At 38.2% G+C, this 15,130-nt stretch overlaps 1 protein-coding gene across 2 annotated transcripts in view; it reads left to right on the top strand.

Moving 5' to 3' along the window:
* The window catches only part of MAP3K9 (mitogen-activated protein kinase kinase kinase 9), a 60,485-nt gene that overhangs the window by 31,645 nt on the left and 13,710 nt on the right, over nucleotides 1–15,130 (top strand). Inside the window, exons 4-8 of one of the 2 annotated variants that reach the window (XM_026095654.2) lie at nucleotides 5,574–5,722; nucleotides 8,748–8,923; nucleotides 10,539–10,779; nucleotides 11,916–12,038; nucleotides 12,769–12,922. In XM_026095654.2, coding sequence (XP_025951439.2) covers nucleotides 5,574–5,722; nucleotides 8,748–8,923; nucleotides 10,539–10,779; nucleotides 11,916–12,038; nucleotides 12,769–12,922 — 843 coding nt within the window. The remainder of the gene's footprint in view (nucleotides 1–5,573; nucleotides 5,723–8,747; nucleotides 8,924–10,538; nucleotides 10,780–11,915; nucleotides 12,039–12,768; nucleotides 12,923–15,130) is intronic. The other variant, XM_064512525.1, reaches the window with a different exon arrangement.

The raw sequence follows: 15,130 nt of genomic DNA, 5'->3' as shown, positions 1-15,130 counted from the left end.
AAGGAGAGGAATGACAACATTGAAGAACTTTGTTAAAAGCAAAAGAAAGGGGTACACGACACAATGACAGACAGCACTGATAACACTTAAAGACACCACATTAAAGCTTGGAGCAAATGTGTAGGAAAGACTTTAAAAGAAAGGAAAAAAAACAGTAGAAGAGACTGCTAGAAATGAAGACATCATTCAAAAAGTTGAAATTGTATCCAAATGAGGAAGATAAGGCATGGACTTAAGTGCTGGCAAGCTATGTGTGAGGAACATCTTGCAAAAACCACAAAAACAAGTAAATTGCTTTCAAATACAGCACAGGTGAAAAACCTGCTGAAGAACCTAAGGCCAAGAGGTGATCAAGATGTAAAAGTGCAAAGAAGATAAGGCTGTAACAGAACAACTTCAGTAAGCTATTTGCAATGTATCCACTAGAATGAAGTACAGAGAAGCTCTTAGGTTGAAACTTTTTTTTAAAAAAAGGGGAACAAGTTGGAGAATGTCTCTGACTGAAGTACTATCAGAAGAGGTGTTAAAACCAACTGATAGAATGAACAGGAAGAAATCATTGGGATTTATGGTAACACCCAAGGATACTAAAGGAAGGCAGAGGAGAAATAGCTGAGTTAATAGCTGTAGTGTGTAATCTGTTGCTTAAAGCTGACATAATACCAGAGAAATGGAAGGTGATGCCAGTTTTTGATGCCAGTTTTTAAAAGAGCTTCCTGGAGTATCAGTAAGTCTGGTTTCCATCTATACAAAGTGGTAGAAACAGCAATAAAGAGTGTAACTGGTGGACATATGAACATATATGGGGGATAGTCAGCTTCTGTAGAAGGAAATCATGCCTTGTGAACCTACGAGACTTCTTGAAGGAGTCTCACCAAGGTTGTAGACAAGTTGTAATAGTGCTTATAGCATATTTGGTTTTCTAAAAACTTTCAACAAAGCGAAAAGCTTTTAAAGAAAGTAAATTGATGTGGGAAGAGAGGGAAAGTTTATGGTTTCCCATCAATTAGTCAATTCTCGGTCTACTAAAGGAATAAATCAGTTTTCTTGGTGGGGAATTCTGTGTCCAACATATTGGTAACTGATTTGGAAAGGGGATAAATGGTTAGATAACATTTGCTGATGATACAAAGTTATTCAGGATAGGAAAAACAAATCTACTTCAGCGACCTGAGGAAAAATTTTACATTTTTAAATACAGTGCCTCTTCCTGCAGCCTAAACTTTATGGGTTTGGTCCTTCCAACTCAAAAATGTTAAAACGGAGTGAGAAAGGGTACAAAACATGTCAAGGTCAATCAAACGTATGAAATGGCTTCTGTTCAAGAAAAGAGTAACTAGATTAGGACTTAACTAGATTAGGACTTTTGGGGCTTGAAAGAAGATGACTTAGGCAGGATGTCATGGGAGCCTGTAAAATTGTGGATGGCATGGAGGAAGCTAATGGGGAACATATGTTCACTCTTTCTTGTATTACAAGAAATAGAGGGGAAGAAATGAAGTTATCAGGTGGCAAGTTCAAAACAAATAATTGGAAGTATTTTTTTCCCTCAACGCATAACTAAATTGTGGGACTCGCTACCACAGAATGTAGCAGAGGCAAGTGGGTTCCAAAGAGAGCGAGACAAATCAGTGGAAGAAAAAATTGTCAGGCTACTAAATATGAAGAAGCCATCTCTGGCTTAGGATTCCTTGAAGCAGAGAGAATATTCTGGGGCTCTGTTGTCTGTCATGTTCGTACTGCTACTCACTGCCGAAGGCAAGATAGAAGGCTTGAAAGGACCTTGGTCTGACTGAGCAGAAATGGTGAATTTTAATTTTGCTACAGATTCAGGGCAAAGGAAGAAGAGCTTGACGTATATTGTGATCTGCTGATGCTGAAATTGTTTTTGCAATGAAACAGGAGAAGCAGGCTATTTTATTAGAATTTGAAGTTTGAAGAGATGTGCCATTTAACCTGTATGCCTCTGGCTTATAAAGCTGGATGATGTTATAATAATTGGCAGTCTATTAAGGCTAATGTATTGACCTCTGCCAGGTTATCAATATTTACCTTTTTATTATCTTACGCTTATTAAATGAGCATCCTGATGTACTCCATGTTTTAGTGGTGAATGAAGTGTTTAGTACACAAGGTACTTGGGGATTGCTTCTGAATAGATGTTTAAATGTTTAGATTATGAATGGTACATCAGTATATGTGTGGCTGGTTGCTGTGGTTTCCTGATAAAATACAAACCGTTGTTCTGAACCAGAACATGTCTGGCTGGTTTAAGAAATTTAACAGTCCCTGACACTAATATGTCTGCTTTTCTATGTAAAAAGTTAAGGTTGGCATTGTATTATAATCCTGAAGCAGAACATTGGGAATGGTGGGGAGGTGGGGGCAGAATACCCCACTTCTGTCAGCTCTGCTTCTACGACCGAAGTTAATATATCAGCATCTGATTATCTCTGTTACTATTTTACAACCAGAAATGCCGTTTCTGGGGCTATTTTTTCCTCTGATCACGTCATAAAAAACAGTTCATTCCAGTTATCAATGGAAATCTTTGAAAACCAGTTGACTGCTGTACCCTGGAGTTTTCCATCTGCTATCTACTACTATATTTGTCTGTATTTCACATACAAAAATCTGTGTACTGTTTAAAAACTGCATACGTTTTGTGTGTGTGTATATATATTTAGTGTGTATTTATATATTTTTTTAGTGTGTGTATATATATGTATATAAAAGGTTCTGGAGCTATTTCTTTAATTTGATAGTTTAGGTTTTATGGAACATCTTAACAACAACATAATTCTAAACAGTGCTTTTCACTTATTTTTGAAAATCAAAAACCACAAAAAGTCCTTCACATTTTTGAGACAATTTCACTGGATTCTCATTTGAAATTTGCTGAACGAGTTACAAGAGTTATGTTAGAATTTTTCGAATTGTTCCCAGTTTCCAGAGAGAAAATGCTCGTTGCCCAAGAGGTGATAGTGACGTCTTATTTCACACCTTGCAAGACCTTTTGAATGTTGACATAGGTTTTAAAAACTCAAAATTGTTTTAAATTGCTTGACTTTTGGTATTTGCTATTGACCCTTTCAGACTTATACAAATCCTGAAGTTAGAAATGAATCTGGTAGACACCACATTCTCCCCGTGGGGCAAAAAATAAAAAAGGAAAAATATGGGAAGTAGGACTGCCAAGTCTCTCAGAGAGAGCCATATAATTGGCTTTTTTCTCACAGTCCTTCCCTGCTAGGCTTGCATTTCACCCATTTGTAGCATGACACTGCAGCCTCTCTCCTGTTTGGTAACCCAATGTACCTGATATTAGCTGATTGTGGACTCTTGCACAGGTAGAGGTAGCTAGCAGGCCACACAGCGTGGAAAAAAGGTCTTGTGCTGCAGTGCAGCTGAAGGTCTGTCACCCTCCAGTGTCCTGTGGACTTTTACTGTAATTGAAACTTGCAGCCTGTGGCCTGGCATACGGGATTGCTGATGTTAAGAGAGAAGGAGCTTGAGCTTGAGCTGTCTGTGGAAGTATGGCAAGTCCGTCAATTTATTTACAGGTAACCGAAAGCATGTGCCATCTAGACACCCAGCCTGATCCCAGTGTTGCAGCTTTTTTAGAGCATAATGTAATAATGGAGCAGGACACAGGTCTCTCGGTTTCTACCAGAGGTCACCTAGCCACATGAAATGTTCGCAAATCTACAGCTTGGCAGCTGTGATACTCTCCGTTAGGCTGCCATGTGGGATATGCCATTGTTTATCCTTCAAGGTTTAGTTGCATAGTGTGAAAAGGATGGGAAGTTCCTCTTGTTTTAAGAATAATAGCACAGCATGTTGCAAGTGTAGAATTAACTAAACAAACAACTCCCCCCCCAAACCCCCCAAAAACAAAAAAGCAGGGGCTGTGTTCTGGTTTTAAGATGTTTGAGGTCTTCTGAAACAAATTGCCAAAGCAATTATCATCGCAGGCTAGGAATTTGAAGATGAGAATGACAAATGACTACAAATCATGAGAACTGTGCCTTCATAGAAGTCATTTTACATACTTAATCACTTACTGGATTTTGCCAACTCAGCTTTGTAACAAAATCTCCTAAAATTTATATTTTTGGAGAATGTGTATATTTGAAGATCCAGGTGATATGAATATGTTGGAATGTATATATTGATTGATATTTTTACACAGCAATATACTAAGACTAGATGAAGAAAGAGGAAAGAAAGTTAAAAGTTGTACAGGTCCACACAGATACGCACAGAGTTTACTGAGTTTTACGTTTTTTGAAAGGTTGCTTGAGAAGCTGAAACTTTTGCAATTTTTTTCATTAAAATGAAATACATTAAGTAGCTTTACTTCTTAAAATTAATATATTTCTACCTGATGGGCAATGTCCATGTTCACTTAGGTGGTTTACTGGATCACATCTTAAATTCAGGAAAATGAGGTTACCATGTTCTGTGAAAAAAAACTTTCTATGGTCTTGTAGAATTTGCCTAAAGAAACACAGAAGGTAGGACTTGTGACTGCTTTAGGCATAGAATTAAGTCAGTTTTGGAGTAGTCAGAAAAATAATTACAATGCATTTCTGTGCATTAATTCATTTTGTTGTTTAGAGGCCAAGATGTTCAGCTGAGATGAGTATTTACCTGGAATTTTTTTGGACAGGAAATAAGAGAAAAGTCATATTACTTTGTTTTTAAACCTAAACAAAGTCAGAATTTACAGAAGCATAAAAATTTTCTATGCAATGTAGGCTTCAGAATGACTGGTTTGGGGGGGAATGCTAATAATTAATTCTTCCTTTTCGTTGACTGCAGGATTGAAGAGGAAGAATCTGCCATATAATCATTCTTGTAAAAACAAAACAACCTCTCCCCCAAGCACTCACTGTTTGCAGCTGAATATGCAAAAATCCTGTTTATATTGCTTGATACTCACCTGATACATTCATATTCAAAATCAGGAATGGAGGGCTGGGGAGTTTGGGTACCATGTGACTGATACTATTTCACCAGAGTTATTTGATGATGATGTGCTAGCAGTTAAAAAGGGAAAGCTGACACCTAGCTTGTTGCACATAAATACCTTTCAAGTGACCTTCTCTGATCTGCCCCACCATTTAAGCAATTCTTACTTTTACTCTGATAAGAAGCTAATAGAGTTGCCTCCCTGTGATATAGTCAAATATTAACTGTAGACAGTGCAGAGAGGTTAGCTGTCTGGTTCATTGAGAACATATATTGAAAAATGGATTTTTCAAGTAAATCTATTCTAAAAACTTTACAAAAATATTATTTTAAATTTTTGGAGAGGTCAGCTTGGATATCAGCACCCTTCCAAAAAATTTCATATTAAGCACTGGACTTATTTTAGATCTTCAGTTATTGTAAAATACAGGTAGAATAAAGCATTTTTCCAGCTTGACAGCCATGATGAGCTTGTCCAGAAAACAGGAATTTTTGAGTATACTAGACTTGCCCTGATAGCTTTGTCTGCTTTTTCGTTACTTAACAAAGAATGTGTTAAATTCAAGCACTTACTCTCTTTTCCATTTCCTTCCTGATAGCTATGGCGTGTTGCTTTGGGAACTGCTAACGGGGGAGGTACCATTCCGAGGAATTGATGGTCTTGCAGTAGCATATGGTGTTGCCATGAATAAACTTGCCCTTCCAATCCCTTCTACCTGTCCAGAGCCTTTTGCCAAACTCATGGAAGGTAAGCCAGCTGTAGCGTGAGTACCGTCTGTGCTCTTTCTTGAGTGCTGTGGAGCGTTGCCTCCTTGTGCTGGTTTTGATATGTAAGAGCACAGATTTCTCAGATGGTTTCTTTCAGTGGTGCAAGTTATTTTGGGACCCCTCCATGGCATTGTGCTGTGACACATTAGTCTTGTAATAGAACGACTGTAAAAGAAGTTCCCCTGCCTTTTCTTGTTTGCTTGTTTTTGTTTTTATCAGCAGGCTTTATGGTGAAAATGCTGTCGCCTTCTAGCTGCTTATATTCCAGTAGTGAAGATGCACTGACAACAAAATTTCACTTCCATGTTTCGATCTAGTTCGAAGTCGTCACTTGCTTTCAAATTTGTAGCTTGAGCACCTTCCAACCATTGTCTGGTTGGTTTGGAATGAAACTTTATCCTACTGACATTTCAGGGAGAGGGTTTAAATGTGGCTTTGACCTCTGAAAATGACCCAAATGTTCAGTCAGAATGGTGTGGTTTTTCTGCTTTGTGTGTGGAGATAGTTCCTGCCCAAAGTGGGCTGTTTATAAATGAAATATCAGGGGCTGTCAGCAGAGCTACTGAAAGTCTTAAAAGGATCCAGCGTGGTAGTTCTTGGGATGCACTTATGTGAGCTGGTGTGCTGGCTATTGCAACTATTTGCATGTCAGTCCCCCTTTCCCTTCCTCCCAGTAGAACTTTTAATACTTTTTCACTGTCTCTATTCCTAAGATTTTCCAAGTGTTTATATATAGTAAATATTTTCATCCCCATCTGGCAGAAAAAATACTGAGGTAAAGAGAAGTCAAACATATTTTTACAGTCTCGGTGATCAGGTAGTGAGACTCAACACAGAACTGACATTCTGTGGCTCCCAGTGGTGTTTTTAGCCCCAAGACAGGATTTTCTTTATGCAAGAAAATGTTTCAGATAGGTTTCTCTACTTTGGAATGTTTTTGTGTTTCCCTTGTCTTTTATTATAGGTTTTTGATTTTAACTGAAGCCTATAATTCCATATGCTGTTTTGCTAAAATAAAAAAGAGCAATCTACAGAATAATAAACAGCAGCAGAGTTGCAGGTACAGTAACTGGGAAGCAATGTAAAGCAAGAAACTGCATCTGAGTTTATGGAACTGACAGCTCTGTGTTGTGCCAGGGTATTTTATTTTGGCAAGGCTCCCTAAAACAGGGGCTCTGGATTTTTTTTTTTAAATGTGATGTGCCTGTTGGTGGGGTTAAAAATAATGCCCTCTATTGGGAAAGTCAGGTAGAGGCGTATGGCCTTGGTTTGAACCCAGCATCGCAGGGTAAGCCCCGTGTGGCTTTGAAATGCTTGGCTTCACCAGGGGCAGGGAGAAGAGGAGAACAGGAAAACAATTACTCCCTGCCCCTACACCAAATCTGTTTTTCTGAGAGGCCATTTCTGTTCCCTGTGAACTCTTCCCCCTAATGCTGCTTTTACTTCTGAATTACTGCCCTGGTGGTCCTCACAGAGACAACAAAGCTGAACTTTCCCTCATCACAGAAAAGATTTGTATGTTACGACTGTCCTCATTAGTGCAAATAATGGCAGATCTAGGCCTGGGAAAATAAAAGCCACGGGCCACCTGCATAGTTGTCCTGTTCACTCATTCATGTATTTGGCTGGCTGCAGCATTTTGTTTTACTTTGGGTCATGTTTGCTTTGCCATGCTTAAAACCTGGGGTAGAGGAGCAGGGATTATGGCACTGACCGTCCAGCTGTATCACCCGTTGCTGCTAATTGGTCAGCAGCAGGGGAGCTGCAGAGTGCTCTTTGACATCCTCCCTTCTCTACCCCAATAAGAGAAGCAATTTGAAAGGCATAAACACAAATGGGTTCTAGTTTATGCCTCCTGGAACCTGATCAGATGCTTAAATACTACTATCTTCATACACAATTTCAACACCAAAGTTACCCAAAACAAAACCAAGCCTCAGCTCAGTCATACAGATTTTGTCAAGTTTCTTTTTCTTTCTTTTTTTTTTTTTTTTTTCAGTTGCAGCTGCTGCTTGGAGTATTTCAATCCACAAAATTGAGGAATGAATGATGGATGCATTCAGCAGTTAGTTTGACCTGTGGCACTCTGTATTTTAACAGCATTAAAAAATTTTTTTTGGTGATGTCCTAGAAAAACATTCTTTAAGATTGCTTCTTCTCTTCTAAATATAAAGGCTGGGAAGTTTTTATAACATTTTTATAACTGTTTCCTTGCCTCTTCCTGTGGCAATACATGTCTTGAAACCAGTGACTATATAGAGGGATGACTGTATGTGCATATGAAGAGAGACCTACATATTAGTTTCTTTAACTCATGCACAAAAGCTGTATTCCCTAGCTGTTAGGAATATGCTTGAACATTATTTTTTTTTCTGTTTGATTCTTGTCAAATTTTGGCATTTGTGAGTCCCGCAGTACTAAAAGGAGCAAGGATATATGTTGAGCAAGACTCTGTAAATTCCAGTACAGGGCAATATAGAATGAGAAACTGATGTTTTCTGAAGAAGTAGACATATGGGTGAAGTTAGAGGAGAGAATTGAATGAGTAAGAATTTCTGTTCAAAAGTGTTGCTAAGTCAAACATTTTAATTTATTGGCTTTTTAAAAACAGGATCTTGATGATTTCATAGCTTGAGATGTTACTCCATGCCATTTTCTATTTCCATGTCTGTTTTCAATATTCCATTTCCCATCACTGTAGAGGGAGTACCTTTCTATATTATTGCAAGTTGAGTTGCTTGTTGTAGTAAGATGGGCACCTTAAATTCTATATATCTAGAACTTTCTCACTGGTTACATCTTTGCATTAGATTGTAAATTAAAAGACCTGTTTATCAATGTTGCTCTTAAAAACAAAAGAAAAACCTGATGAAATCCAAGTTCTCTCAAATAAAATAAAATAAAAACTTGAAGAACAAGAAACCCTCGAATGCAGTATTTGTTGTCATTATTGACTTGCATCTGATAGAGATGCTTAACAGTTGCTTGTCTTTGTCCTGTTCTAGATTGCTGGAATCCTGATCCGCACTCACGGCCTTCCTTTGCCAGTATCCTAGACCATCTCACCGCCATAGAAGAATCTGGTTTCTTTGAAATGCCCAAAGATTCCTTCCACTCCCTGCAGGAAGACTGGAAACAAGAGATTCAAGAGATGTTTGATCAACTCAGAGCCAAAGAGAAGGTAAGTAGGGAAAAGTATTCCATGCTTATGCTTTCTGGATTATGATTCTCCCATTTCGTAATCCAAAAAGGGATCATCTCTTAGTGTGTCCCAGAGCTGATTTTGTCTGTGCGTTACTGGAGTTTGTAATAAGTCCCTGAATCGACGAGAAGTGATGGTGCACACAAGGGCTGAATTGTAAGCCAAATAGGTGTCTAGATCCTAGCTGCTGCTCTTTCTGACATTGTAGTGAGCTTCCAGTATACATTGTGCAAACTATTATGATGGTTTGTCTTCATTGTTTAATGTATCTGGTAACTATTTCAGTACTAGCTATCTTAACTGAGAAGCCCAATGCTAATTTGTTAACAATAACAATAGGAGGGGTAGTTTTAGACTGTATACTCCAGCAAATATTGCAGACTTGGTTCTGTCAGGTTTGTGTTTCCCAAGTTTTGGGCACAGCCAAAGTGGATAGAGTGCTACCAGGTCAATGGGTCCAACAACAGTTATAATTAAAATCCACCTCGGGAAATAGCAGGGAATGAAGAAGCTAGCAGGAGTGAAAGCAAACATGGCCATCAGCCCCATCAGTGAGAAGAGCAAAGGATTTGGAGATCTCAGGGACAATTAATTCCAGTTGATTCATTTTGTCAACAAAGGAAAAGTTGAAAAATTTGCCATATGCTTCTTTATGTTTGAGGAGCAACCGTACCTGATGCAAACTGATGGGAATGACCTCCTGATGATGTTTTATTTATTGATTTTATGTTAGAGCTCGTTTTTGTGCCATTTTTTGATGCATGAGTTGGCAAGCTTATTTTTAAATGATTTATGTCAATACTGAAGTTAATGTAGGTACTTACTGGTCAGGAAAGCAAGGAGTGATTGTTCTTGTTACAAACAAATCTTGCAAAATGAATTCCCATGCGTGTGGTGCTCTTCTATAGCTCTTGAAAACAAGTGCAACTCTCCCAGGTTTAACTCACTCTTTCGGAACTTGATATATTTGTGTATGGGTGAGTGATAATGCTTTTCACAAAACTTAAATTCTGGAGACTTGGTCTCTGGTCCTATGCCTATGTTATTGGCATCACCTACATTTGGAAAATACTGAGGCCTGAGTATGTGTGTGTTAAACATCCAACATATTTTCTGATGGCACTGAATTTATGATTTAGTACTTTTTCCTTTAAACAACAATTCCAATTTAATGTCCAAATTTTAATTCTTGATGGTAAGAATACTCACTGGCTAGTTCAAAGCAACACTGACTATCAAAGTTAGAATTTCAGTCATTTAAATAGGACTTCAGTGTTTTGAAAGGTATCTTATTAACCCCTCTAGAAACTGAAGTTCTCCGTTTAGCTACAGATCTGATAATGGATGGATGTAAGTAAACAGGCTCTTTTCTCATGGGCTTTACAAAAGCACCTAATTTGAAGAGAGCTTTGAATGGCAATAGGATTGTTTTACATCTTTGGCTCTCAGACGAGTCTTTGAACAGTGGTGCTAGTAATGCTGTGAACCCAAGTCATTGCTGCTGTGCCTTCAGGATGGGAAAAGTTAGTCTTAAATCTGCCTTGTCACCTTGTCTGGAAGGGTTTCTTCCTTCTCCTTTCTGATCTCCCTGCAGGAGCTACGCACATGGGAGGAAGAGCTGACTCGTGCTGCCGTTGAACAGAAAAATCATGAGGAGTTGTTACGACGGCGGGAACAGGAGCTGGCAGAACGGGAGATTGACATCCTGGAAAGGGAACTCAACATTATCATCCACCAGCTATGCCAGGAGAAGCCTCGAGTGAAGAAACGCATGGGGAAGTTCAAGAAGAGCCGGCTTAAGTTGAAAGATGGCAATCATATTAGCCTTCCCTCAGGTTGGTAACACCTTAGGCAGTGTCAGATGAAATGGCCGGAACAGGCGAACCCCGTAGCTTTGGTAGTTTCTTTGTACTGACACTTAAGTGTTAGAAAGTATTAGATGTGCTTGGGAAAAACATACCTCTTTGGCACCAGAAAACTAAATTTTGATGCTCTTGTGACTGATGTTCCCCAAAGTATGAAGGACAGAAATGAATTTGAGGTTAACGAATGAATAGGTGGTTCATGGTAAAGATGTTGGTGTTGTGGTTTAGCACAGTAATGATCCAGACAGTCAGTTTAATAAAGTAAATACCTCAAATTGACACAGATTCCTGCTGTGGGAATATTTTGTGTAATGCTGCAACGGAAGCCATAATCTATTGGATTTCTTGGTGGAGAAATCTGGTTAAAAAATTATTGAAAATGTGTTGACAACTATGGGATTGCAGCACTACACTGCTAGTTGATATGTGAACTCAAATTATCACGCAGAAGCGACATCTAACACCACCTTTCTAGAAGAAATGATAAATATTGGTCAAGTGGCAGGGAAATCACTCTCAAGAGTGAAGATGATAGTTTTCAAAAATAGCGTATCCTCAGCATTTTTGCTGAAGGATTTTATATGGAGACTCAAATACATAAAAGAACAAAAGAGAACAACTTCTGTAAATCACCTAAGGCTCATTGCCATCTTAAGCATGATGGCTTATGCTATGTTCCCTGTCTTCTGGGAGTGATGGGTGTTCAGAACAGCAACGATGATAAATAAATTATGCTTTTCTTTAGGTCTGTAAACACCTATTGCTGGTGTTTTTGCTTAGCTCAATAAACTTAGAGAGATAAAGATGAAAGGGAAAATAGTACAGGGATATATTTGGCATAAATGTAAGGCAACACATGGGCACACACATATATATAGGCATATATCTTCTTCATGAGCATAAGTTCAAACTTTTGGCCTGAAGTAATTGCATGTACAAAGGGGGGATAATGGTTAGCTACCAAACTTAATTTCTACACGGATCCTGTAAATTACACTCTTCAAAAGTTATCATAAAGGATTAATTTTTTTTTTCTTCCATTGCAAAAAGGAATTTTAACTGTGTTTTTCTGTTTTTGGTTTGAAATTTTGTCTTCTGATAAACAGATTTCCAGCATAAATTCACTGTGCAAGCTTCTCCAACGATGGATAAAAGGAAAAGTTTGATCAGTAGCTGCTCCAGTCCTCCTGCAAGTCCTACCATTATTCCCAGACTCAGGGCTATACAGTGTAAGGAACTCAATGTAATATTGAATATGGGAAATGTACAGTCTGTCAGCGTGGTAAGATGCCAAGATCCCTATTTAGTATGGGACTATAAAAATGTTCCTAATATTTCCATTGTGCCCTTCATGTATGCATTTAAAAGGAGATACAGTGTATTGGGGAGGAGCTAAGTATCTCCTTCATTAGAATTTGAGCCTTACTTACCCAGGTTTTTGAAATATTGCTGCTTGATTATGTAGAAAACATATTCCTAGGGTGCACAGACTAATTTTTAAAATCAAAATTTACAGAATAGATCTCTGAAACATTGTTGAAATGAATTAAGGTACTGATAGAAGGAAAAGAAAAAAAAAAAAAAAAAGGGCACTTGACATAAAAATGGAGTTCCCGTAATGACACAGAACATGGAGACAAGCATGTATTAGAAGTATGAAGAGAATGTTAACTAATGTTTAGTGTTTGTATTGGATAACACGGGACTTGTGTCTAGTATCAAATCAGTAGTTCTAAAGGAGAAACCAGTGATGAAATAAAGCTGTAAAGCCTGACTGTACTCATTTTGATGAGACCTAGTTGTTGGATTGATGTTGATTGATGAGGGTTATGAGAAAGGAATTTGTCATTACCATTCCTCTTCTGGCCTGTGTTTTATTCTTTACTTTTCTGTGGGACCAGTTCTTTAATCTGTTTATCTGTTTTCCCCCATTTTCCTCTGCTTTTCCCACTTGTAAAGTGACTCCTGCTGAAAGCAGTAAAACATGGGGACGAAACTCAGTCCTTCCAAGGGAGGAAGGAGAGGAAGAAGAGAAGAGAGGCCAGAAGAAGAAAGGACGCACTTGGGGACCAAGCTCTCTTTGTCACAAGGAGCTAGGTGCAGGAGAAGATGGGTAAGAGGAGAGGGCCTGGGATCGGACTGGTTTCCAGGTTCTTAAACTGGTTATGAACATTGGTTCACAAGGTGTTTGCGTGATCTCTTCCAAGCACTTCTTTGCTGACATAATTTATTTGCTTTACCAGAGACGTTAGAGTTTCAAAAAAGAATACAAATACAGATTGTATTCAATCCCTTGCAAGATCCCCGCACAGTCATTCTGTTTTTACTATGTCTGCTATTATCTTGTTATGTCTATTTTTAAGCAGTAGATTTGTCTTCTCCTTAGCTGTGCTAAGCTATTTCTCAGGTAATTTTTCTTCATTTTCAGGCTCAACTTTCTACAGTTTCATATCATATCTGAAAATGTTTTTCCTCTACTTTTACAATTCTTGGCTATGCTTTTTCTTCTCTTGCATGCTATTATTGAAAAGCATATGGTAGAGCCAGGCAAATATCTTCTCTTCAGCCTTTTAAAAAGGGCATGTACCTTGAGTGAAATGGTGCTTAAAACATAGAAGTATTTGAGTGATGTTCTAAGAGAATCTGAGAAATTTGAATACCTTGTAATTTTACTGAAATTTGAAGCTTTTTCACTGCTACATTGATAGTTTGGTATTTGCCATATTTTAACAGGAGAAATAAGATAACTGGTTATAATTTATCTTTAATATTATGAGCTCAGATGTCAAACTCACAGAAAATAAATGTTTACATAATGCACTACTGTTAAAGAGCTCTGCAAGAGGGCCTGGATCTTGGTAGTCTAAGGACATTAAACTATATTCTGCCTTAAAGGTGCTCTTGACAGATATTATCAGGACAATGTGGAGGAAGTTTCTCTGGCTGCTGCCTGTGCAGCATTTATCTGTTCTAAACTTTAATTCATTCTTCAGAATTAAAACAAAATGATCACATTTTACAATCTTTAATTATAAAAAAGGGCAGGAAATCATTGAAGTTGGTACAAAAATATTTCTACTTTGAAACTGTGTTTTTAGAATTCTGGCAATAAACCTCTTCAGTTTTTTATTCCTTACCAAACAGTTTGAAGCACTGAATTGCTTTTGGGCAGACAGCTGGAAAGGAGTTGCTTGCTAGCAATTGCTGGCTTGCTAACCATGGTTGCTATTAACATTATCCTGTTCTCTCCAGAACTGAGATGCTCTCTAGTGTTCATCACCTTCTTCAGGGAGACTCAGTAAGGCCATGGCATTTTGCAGAGCATCTGAAACATGAGGGTGTTGCTGAGACGGCAGTATAGTTAACATATAATGAACTGTTGCTTCTCATCAAGATCATCCTAGATTGCAGGCTGTTCAAAGGGAGTAGGGTTGTGTTGCAGTAAACATTAGGGACACAGATGTTAGTGCCTGCTATTATTATTATTTATTATTATTATTTTAATTCTAATTTGGGAGAGCAGGGGGATTAAAATTGGAGAGCTAGACTTAGGATAGAAAAATCTGTTTTAAGCTTTCTCCATGACATTGTTCTTGTAGCAGCTTTCCTGCTATTCTAGCTGCTTACACAACTCTGTGGCCCAGGCAACTTGAATCTTTATCTTTTTCGTCACTTTCCATGTGTTCTCCACAGGAGATAGTCCCAAATTTATGCAAGGATTACATTATGGGAATTGCAGTGAAATTCTCTTCCATGAGTAAACTGACCTATAATTAAAGTTAAGTAAAGCCAGCCATGAAAAATGGCAGAGTAGTCATTCAGCCTTCTGTATCTATCTTTGAACATATATAACATGTACAGCAGCAGAAGGCCAATCTGCTGAACTGCTGGGACCGCTGAAGCTTTAGGTTGGACTAGTGCTATGACAGTTTAGTTATGGTATATGTTTAAGGATATATGATGAAGTCTTTATTGTCTTTAATTTGTCTTTATTGTCTTTAGTTTGAGCTCTGCCTTGATTAGCCTCAGCCTGTTGCTATGAGTGGCACAAGTGATCTTTCTTCTATGTAAGGGGTTTTCACACTGGTGGTGTTACTGATTTTGCTGAAGGTGACACTGGATTTGTGGTAGCCACAGTCCTTTAGCTATTATCTCTTCAGATCCTGTGACCTAAATAGGGCTGAGCCTGGGAACAGACACTTCTTATTCATTGCGGTATTATATTAGTGCTTTAACATGGTGTTAAAGAGGAGTGTTAAGAAGACTTTGGAGATGCTCTCTTACAGCTGGTGTTAGTTAGAGGTCTTTTACAATTTCCAGA

This window comes from Dromaius novaehollandiae, chromosome 5, assembly GCF_036370855.1.
Source record: "Dromaius novaehollandiae isolate bDroNov1 chromosome 5, bDroNov1.hap1, whole genome shotgun sequence".
Taxonomy (NCBI): Eukaryota; Metazoa; Chordata; class Aves; order Casuariiformes; family Dromaiidae; genus Dromaius; species Dromaius novaehollandiae.
The sequence above is the reverse complement of the archived record's forward strand: the minus strand, read 5'-3'. Positions and strand labels throughout refer to the sequence as shown.